The following is an 8851-nucleotide window of genomic DNA, read 5'->3' on the forward strand; positions in this document are numbered from 1 at the left end:
CGAGTCCCAGCTCTGCTCCCCGCCTCCGCGGCGGGCGGTGCGGAGCAGCGCGGAGCCCCCCCTTCTCCGGGGCGGTGCGGAGCGGCAGGAAGGCGCCCCCCGCTTCTTCTTCCCCGCGGCCGGAGGAAGCCTCGGTGGCCCGGGGGCGGCCTTTCCCCCGCCTCCCGACGGTCGCCAGCCGCCACGCCTCGGCTGCCCTCGCGTCCCCCTGCGCTGGACGGACGGACGGACGGACGGACGGAGAGAGGAGCGGAGGGAGCTTGGCGGCCCCCCACCCTGCCTGGGCGGCCATGGGGCCGGGGGCGCTGGCCGCGCTGCTGTGCGCACTGGCTCTCCTGGGCTGCCCGCGCCCACCATCCGCCGCCGCCGCCCGCCCCGGTGAGTGGCCGCCCCCGGGGAGGCTGCCGGGGGTCGGGAGGGGAGGGCAGGGGAAGGGAGGGCAAGCGGGGCGCCCGCGTTCCCGGTGGGGTCCCCCGGGAAGCGGTGACCGGGCGACCGGGGGGGGGACGGAGAGAGAAGCCCGGTCCCGCACCGCCAAACCGTTTGCCTCGGCGGGGGTCCCGGAGCCGTGCGCCTTGGCAGAGGGAAATGCGTGAAGAAAACGCGCGTTAGCCCACAGCATCGTTGGGCTGCACGTAGCCGGGTCAAGGGGCTCCTGCTTTGAAGTTTTAATTGGCGCTCAGGATGGAGTTTCCCTTGGCCTTCTGTGAGACGCCGCCCTCGGCTTGTTCTCCGAGCAGCGGCAGGAGAACAGGTCACAACGTAAAGTTAGCTTGGGCAAAAAGACGTCTGACAGGTACTTCTTGAGAATTTTTATAATTTTTTTTAATATAGGAAATGCCATAGATCTGAAATACATAGATCTGAGAAAACCTTTACCCGTGGCATTGCGTCTATTGATGGTGAAGAAAGGTTTAGAGTTCTCCCATGGCTAAGGAGGTGGCTGGGCAATAGCCAGTTATGACGGAACGAAGTGAACCAGGCTGGCAAGACTGGTGCTGGTGGACTTCCTTAAGCGAGCATTGCCTTTCATTAACAACTTCAGAAGATAGAGTGCCAGCTGCGTTTTCAGGTGGCACAAAGTTTGCAAGATCTACCAACGCAAAAGAGTTCAGAATATCCACCTCGAGTAGATGATCTTCATGGTTATCCAATTAGAAATAGCACTAATAGCAGTGCTATAACCAGTGAGACCATGGATCGATCCATCTAGCTCAGAGCTTGTCTGACAATGCAGATGGGGAGAAGGAAGGTAAGGGAAGACATGCATGCATGTAACCACCCAGTTTCTGGTAGAGGTACAATGGTACAGTATGCGGTTGGAGATTAGCAACGTTTTTTCTGTAAAATTTAAACATTTCTTTCAGTCACATAGCAATCGTAGTGCTGCTGTACAAATAGCTGAGCCACATGAGATGCCTGCTGAGAAGACTCGGTTCAAGCTCTGCGCACAGAAAAGGGCTGATTTGAGGAACAGCTAAAGGGAAATTTCAGAGCACGGCATAGTTTGCTAAAATGAAGGCTGAAGGGGGACAGAGCTACTGTTTGTAATTATGGTGAAGGGAAAGTATCAGAGAAGGCAAATAATTTTGGCTAAACGCCTTTTTGGCACAAGGACAAGTGTCCTTGAAGAGATCGCAATCATCTTCATATTGGAAGTCTAAGGAAAATGTCTTTATAAAAAAAAAAAAAGAAGAGGGTGGTGTAAAAGACAAACTACACGTGTTAATGCTGGAAAATACATTGTACTGTTTGGTGCTATTCTTCCAATTTATGGAAACATTCAAACTTGTTTTCCTGCCTTTTGCAATTACAGTTTGCAGTTAGAGCACTCTGAATTACTCTATTTATTTGCTGCTTCCTTAGGAAATAATGATTGAAATAGCTACTGTATTACATCACTAGGAAAAGAAAAATTCAAAGCAAGTTACTTCACATGCAGTAAGAACTAATAAATCCTGGCTGTCGGAACATGTCTTCTGCTCTCCTTGTGCTTGCTGCCACTGTAATAATGCCGTTTCCCCACTGTCCTGGATAACCTTCCCTGTTTCGACCACAATGTACTTGATTCCCATCGCCCAGGCACTGCTGTAGCCCAGGGTCTGTTCTGCCCTTGGACCTGTGGCTTCTCCCCTGCTTTTACCTTGGTCCTTCCATACCAACAGTTACCGCATTACTGGCCTGTGCTGGTCCTGCAGACAGGTGAAAAAGCAACAGCTTGGCAGTGGGTCATCACTGGGTGCTTGCAGATTAGCTGACCAGGTGCTGCCGAGGTGGCTGGCTGAGGTCTGAACCTGCCCTGACTTTCCTGTGTTGGGATACTGATGGCCGGAGACAGAGATGTTATCATTGCTTAAAGCCAGCACCTGTGGCCAAAGAGATGGAGAAAGGAGAGCCAACAGGAGCAGATGTCTGGTCGCAAGAAAACAATACTTCAGGAAAATGTGCTCAAACTGTTGCTAACATCACTCCTGTAATACGGTAACAAATTCTGTATAAACAGAGACGTGGGCTATAGGAGATTTTTTAAAGACAACACAGTGTTTGTTTTTACAAATGCAATTAATTGTCATCTGTACCAAAAGATTATGTCTTACATTGTTTATAGAATTTCACATTCTGGGTGTGAGTACCTAATTTATGGCCCACTGAGTAATTTAGATTTTAGATGTTTATCCCTGCGGATTATACAAAGGGGAGATAAGAGAAACTGACTTTTTGTTATAAGCCGGCAGTATGGGTGCAGCTGTCATCACTGATGCCCAGAAATTGGGATTAATTGTTGTCCAGAGGCAAATTTGGAACCTATTTCATTGGCTTGAGTAGGAGACTATTCTTTAGTTTTCTGTCTTACAAAGATATCCTTTGGGACATGAACATTGCCAGTTTATAACATCCTGTCCAGAATTATGGGTCTACAGAAATACTTTGAAATTTTCTTCTGGAGCTCAAGAGTGCTTTTTAAGAGTGATAGAAGCTGTTGTATTTTTTTCTCTCTACTTCTTTCACAGAGCAGTATGTGCAGTAGCCCTTTGCATATGAAAGGAGATGTAAAAGGAAACTATAGCTCTATGAAAAAAAACCAAACAACAGGGTCTTTCAGGGTACACGGTATATACATGTGCTGATCATGAGACCAACAATATGTAGGACTTGATGGAAAACAACATAGTATAGATTGTTAAAATCAAACAATCCCAAACTTACTGAGTTTTATATATCATTCCTCTATGTCCTTGTTGGAGCCTCGGTGCAAAGACCACAGGCAATAAAAGAAAACTTCAGGCAATTTGAGTATCGTACTGATTCCACCTAGGTTTTGCCTTTCAGTTTCTTACTGGAAGCAAAGAAAAGACTGTATGTGTATTGTTCAGTATCCTTACTGCACAATACAAGGATAAAACCTCAATGCTTTATTGTGTTCTTTCTTTGTTCTTGGTTTCTTAGTCCTGTTCTTTCATACCTATTTATATTTTATAAATAGTTTGATAGAGCTGTTAACTTTATCATAACAGCAATGAGAATATTATTAGTCATAAAAATAGTAATCAGGTTTGACCTCTTCCAAAAGGGTCATAGGACAACCTAGCAAAAAACAGGATGACTGAACAGTTATGATCATTATACAAGCTTTACCTCTCTTTTCCTAACAGATTATCTGTATTATTAAAAATTATGTAAGCTGTAGTGAAATATGCTTTAGACAAGTGGTATCTACAGCTTTAAAACAGCTAGAAAGGACTATCGGACAGATTCTGGTATAGCTGTAGCTATGTAAGAGTAGTTTTAAAATCTTTCCTTAGAACTACTGTATTGGCTGTCTTGTACTATCTCATCTTGTAGGTAATGCCTGTTTTCCATTACTAATCTCTGTGTTTATTGTCAAGGTTCATTAAGATCTTTTGAAATAATGTAACATAATTTCATCCTCTTTGCTTCTGTGTATAAATCTCTTATTGTTGGCTTTTTCAAATAAACACAGACACAAAAGGAACCCAGAACCTCAGGGCAGTAACTATCTTCCTTTCTGTTTTAGAAAGCATGATGTGCTCTATTCATTTTTTTTTAATAATACACAGGCATGGTATCATACAAACATACACGCAGCTTAGCAAAGGAAATGAACTCATACGTGGCTATCAATTTTTTAAATTAAAATTAAATTGAATTTCATCAAGAAAGTTTAAATACACACTCTCTGTATTATCAAGTGCAAAGAAATAGCAAGTTTGTGGTCTCATTGCATTTTTCCACAGCGCTGGTTTTCAAGTAATACTTCGTGTCATCTAAGTTCAAGGTGGAGACACGGAGAGAGCACAGGACACACCATGGAGGTGTTGGTAACAGCATGAAGCTTATGCAAAGAACACATAATTTTCAATAAGTTAAAGTGTTATCCCAGAGAATTTTAACTAAGCTACAATTATTTATGAAATGTTTTTGTCCTGAATTATTGTAATAGGATTTTACTTTTAGAAAAGTTTGATCATGGAGACTGTAATAAATCCATTCATCTAAGAAAGATGTAAATAAGTTGGCTGCATGAATTCAGGATATAATTAAAATTATTACTAATGTTCAAATAACTAAGAGTAATAGCTAAGACAAAGGTCAGTAGTCGATAAAAGTTAACTGGCCCAATCATCCTGACCTTCAAAGACTAGAATCATCATTGTCTTCTATTTCAGAAATTTTCTATTTTAGAAATGTCAGTGGAAGAAATATGTATTCACCACATTCAAAGTCTTGAAGTCACAAAACTTGTATGTATGGGAGATACCAGAGGTACTGTTCAAGATTTTTTTGTCACTCTTACTGATGTCTTTACCATGGAGGCAAGCCTCTGGGCATGAGAAATTAGGGTTTTTTCATTCAAGTGAAATTACAGTGCTCCAAAAAGGGATGCATACCGATGGCATCAGTTGTGATAGATATCTGTTACAGTGGTCATTAAGTACTGAAAATCACCTAACTATTTGATGACAGCCACAGGTTGAAGTTAGAGGTCAATATAACTTGTGCTGCGCCTGAACTGCTGAACTAGGTGCTGACTCTTTGAGCCATCCAGCTGTTCGGACTAAAATTTTAAAGTAGAGTTAAAGATTAAGGATCTGCCTTTTGTTAGTCTTTGGTTTTAGACAGTAGAACAGATCCTTGTATAAACTGGTTTGGTGCCCTTCTGTGCTAACACTGAATCTCACATAACTTCTGTGCTTTTGTGTTTCAGTAAAAGTACTAAATTGTTTCTATTGCAGTCTATGCAACAAGCTCCCAGGCTGAAATTCTCATCCAGAGTCTTTTTTTTTCCTGGCCTGCAGAGGCTGCAATCTAGTCACTTTGCATACGAAAACACTTCCCCTCTTTTGTCCCCTCTGACCCCAGAACGTACTGTGACACAGCTGATACGTACAGCACAGCAGCTTTAAAAAAATCCCCAAGTTTGCCAACCAGTCCTCTGATTTCCCCCCACATTCAAGTCTACATTTCACCAAAATTCAAGCTGAGCAGGGCCCTTCTCACACAGCCCGTGCACAAAGGGGTAACTGCCGCTTAAGGCTGCAGCCACTCCTTTCTTTGCCATCTGCGTCCTTCAAATGCTTTTGTTCTCATCTGCATAAAAAAAATGCTCTTGAATTACTGTAGAACAAATACTTGCGTCTAGCAAGTAGCATCTTAGACTAGTGAATCATGCTGTGTGCTTTCAGGTCACTGATTTAAGCTAACACAACCTTCATTTTCATTTCAGTTGGGTAGGATTCAACAAAGGATCAGTTGCATGCATTAAATGCACGATTACTTAAGGAGTAGTAGTAACTCTCTCACTTCTGTCTGCCCATAATAAGCTTGAATTATCCTATGCCTTACTAGATTAAGCCGAAGCTGAAAAAGACAGTCTTTCAGAGTATCTCCATAAATACAACTTTTCTGAAATAATGTCTCAAGTAGCTTGCTACATTTGAAAAGCAGAGATAACCTGTCCTGACACCTTTCTCCTCAGTCACAGTCACTGAATGGTGCTGCAGAAGACCCAGCTGTAGAGGGAACACTAGTGACAAGCTTCAGAAGTGCCCCGAGGCACACTCAGGACATGGTGTCCTGGATGATGCATGCCTGGGGTAGGATAAGTAGAATTGAGGGAGTGTTTTAGTGCAGTCTGTGGCTACCTGTCTGATATAAGCAAAAGGTTGATCCACGTCCACCTTGAAAACTCCATATAGACTTCTGCCATCTGTCTTGATGGGGGCCATCAAGGTGAAGAAGGTGTCTCCAGAGCACACAGAAATACTTCAGTAACTTGATGCAATGTAACTTTTTTTTACTTTGATGATGAGTACTTCTAATGGGAATTCTGTGTACGAATACTAGTATTTGTCCCAGCACCTCATTTTTTACAAACTCCATGAAGGGTCTGGCAAAGGCAGATCAAGGGTGGCAGATTTACTGCTGTGTTTTTTATTAAAGTAGCCCAAAGAGAACATAGATGAGGTTGGGTCCTTAAGCACAGACAGAGCCACTACCATAAAAAGCTTCCAAGCTAAGACATAGGAGACAATGGAGGACATCCTACCCAAACTTGGAACTAAAATAAAAAAGGCTGGACTAACATCTGTGGGTAGTCTGCACTTTGAATCAGGGATTAAACTTACTATTATTTTTTGTTGGTAATATGGTGTTCACTTTCCTTTTTTGAAATACGTTTTCACTTCCCCATAGGTTGTAAATATTTGCTTACTAATCTTAGTGCTTTATTTTTCAGCCCCTCCACTTAACAGCAGCTTACCACGCATCAGAAGTTTTATAAGCTTTGGCGGACATGAGGATGACCGTATACCTACTGAAGGTGATACTGAGGATGACTTGGAAGCTGGATCAGGAGCCACCAATCAGACTGAATCAGTCCTACATAAGCAACGAAGAGTGTCAGTGCAAACAGCAAGATACCTGACTAGTCCGTGGCTGACGCGTTTTGTTCCTTCGGTTTACACCGTAGTGCTTGCGCTGAGTCTCCCTCTGAACGTTACAGCGATACTCGTGTTCCTGAAAAAAATGAAAATTGAAAAGCCAGCTGTAGTATACATGCTGAATTTGGCCTTTGCAGATGTCCTATTCGTAAGCGTGCTTCCTTTTAAGATTGTTTATCACTTTTCTGGAAACAACTGGGTTTTTGGACCTGAAATGTGCCGTTTCGTCACTGCTGCCTTCTACTGTAACATGTACTGTTCAATAATGCTTATGACGAGCATTAGCTTTGATCGTTTCTTAGCAGTAGTGTATCCTATGCAGTCTCTTGGGTGGCGTACGTTAACACGTGCCTCACTGATTTGTTTCATCATATGGCTTGTAGCACTAGCTGGGGTTATACCTTTTCTCATCAGAGAACAAACAATGGAAATACCTAAGTTAAATATAACTACTTGCCACGATGTGCTAAGAGAATCTGAACTTCACAGCTATTACCTCCACTTCTTCACCATCTTCTCTTCCGTGTTTTTTGTAGTGCCATTTGTAATTTCTACTGTCTGTTACGTGTGTATCATTCGATGTCTTAGTTCTTCTACCCTTGTTGCAAAACAAAATAAGAAGACACGTGCCTTGCTGTTGTGTGTGGCTGTGTTTTCTGTTTTTGTGATTTGCTTTGGACCAACAAATGTCCTCCTCTTAGTTCATTATATCCATTTTTCTTACGACAACAGCTTAGAGTATCTCTACTTTGCGTATCTACTCTGTGTTTGTATCAGCAGCATTAACTGTTGCATTGATCCCTTTATTTACTACTATGCTTCTTCTCAGTATCAGAGACAACTTTTCAGTCTCTTCAATTGTAAAAAGGCTTTTGATCCTAACAGCAGTAACAGCAGTGGCCAGTCAATGTCTACCACTAGTAGAAGGGCTACATGCTCTACTGATGTGAATAACAGCGTCTACAGGAAATTACTAGCAATGCATTGAGGTGGTGTGTCTTACACATGCTTAATTTTTGGAAAATTTCAGACAAAAAAAGAAGACTGTATCGTATCCGAGAAATACAAAACCTTAAACAGAGCTGTTCTACAATACATAGTTCTATGGATTCATTATAGTAATGCACAATTCAAATTATAACTATGTATATGTATATATATAGCATATGTAAATAAGTAAATGTAGAGGGGAAAAGTAATTTCTAAATAATGTTGCTGAGTGTTTTTCAAATAAACTCTTTTTTTTCAGACAAATCCTTTGCATTGTTAGTTCAGTTTATTGCAGGGGTTTTATGAAATCCCATATTTGGATTTTGAACTGTATCAGGTTGATTAAATTCTTACTTATGGACCCACTCCACCTGTCCAGTGCTTCCTGAACAAAATGAAAGTATCTTTCCAGGTGGGTATTATTTTGCATCTTGGACACTACAGTGGTTTATTTTACATTCTTATATATTCCACTTCACAACAGCCTGCATGGGTTTAGGAATGTGAGCAACTGAAAATCAGGTGGAATGTATCAGGGGAGATGATAGTTCTCAGCAGCTAGATAATTCTCCTTAGGTGTTCCTACCATTAGCGTACGCTAAGCATCTTGGTTAGGAATATGGTGTTTTTCACAACTGATTTCACAAAAAAATGTGAAATTTTATTTAATAATTAATCAATGTTGAATGGCTCTCCAGAAAATATACTGAAAAAAACATATTCATCATCTTGCTATGTAGTTCGCAAACGTGTGCTTTTGTGCACATGACTAAACATCTTGCATGTGTGTAGGACTTGGAAATATTCTTTATCCCTGATAAGTCTAGGTGGTTTTTTATATTTTACATTTATATTTATATTCCACATCTACTAAAATTTCTGTGGTGTAGAGCCCAATA

The 8851-nt window shown here is 41.8% G+C and overlaps 1 protein-coding gene across 1 annotated transcript; it reads left to right on the forward strand.

The window, feature by feature from the left end:
* The first annotated feature begins 14 nt into the window (after positions 1–14).
* F2R (coagulation factor II (thrombin) receptor) lies at positions 15–8216 on the forward strand. The gene is made up of 2 exons (XM_014965142.1): positions 15–378; positions 6758–8216. The coding sequence occupies exons 1-2, from the start codon at positions 291–293 to the stop codon at positions 7948–7950; spliced, it is 1281 nt and encodes a 426-aa protein (XP_014820628.1). The 5' UTR covers positions 15–290; the 3' UTR covers positions 7951–8216.
* Positions 8217–8851: the final 635 nt, after the last annotated feature.

The sequence above is a fragment of the Calidris pugnax genome, unplaced genomic scaffold (genome assembly GCF_001431845.1).
Source record: "Calidris pugnax isolate Ruff unplaced genomic scaffold, ASM143184v1 scaffold273, whole genome shotgun sequence".
In the NCBI taxonomy this organism is placed as follows: Eukaryota; Metazoa; Chordata; class Aves; order Charadriiformes; family Scolopacidae; genus Calidris; species Calidris pugnax.

Coding starts and splice junctions, on each gene's coding strand:
- F2R (XM_014965142.1), top strand. CDS start 291: ATGGGGCCGGGGGCGCTGGCCGCGCTGCTGTGCGCACTGGCTCTCCTG. Junction 379..6,757: donor CGCCGCCGCCGCCCGCCCCG/GTGAGTGGCCGC, acceptor TTTATTTTTCAG/CCCCTCCACTTAACAGCAGC.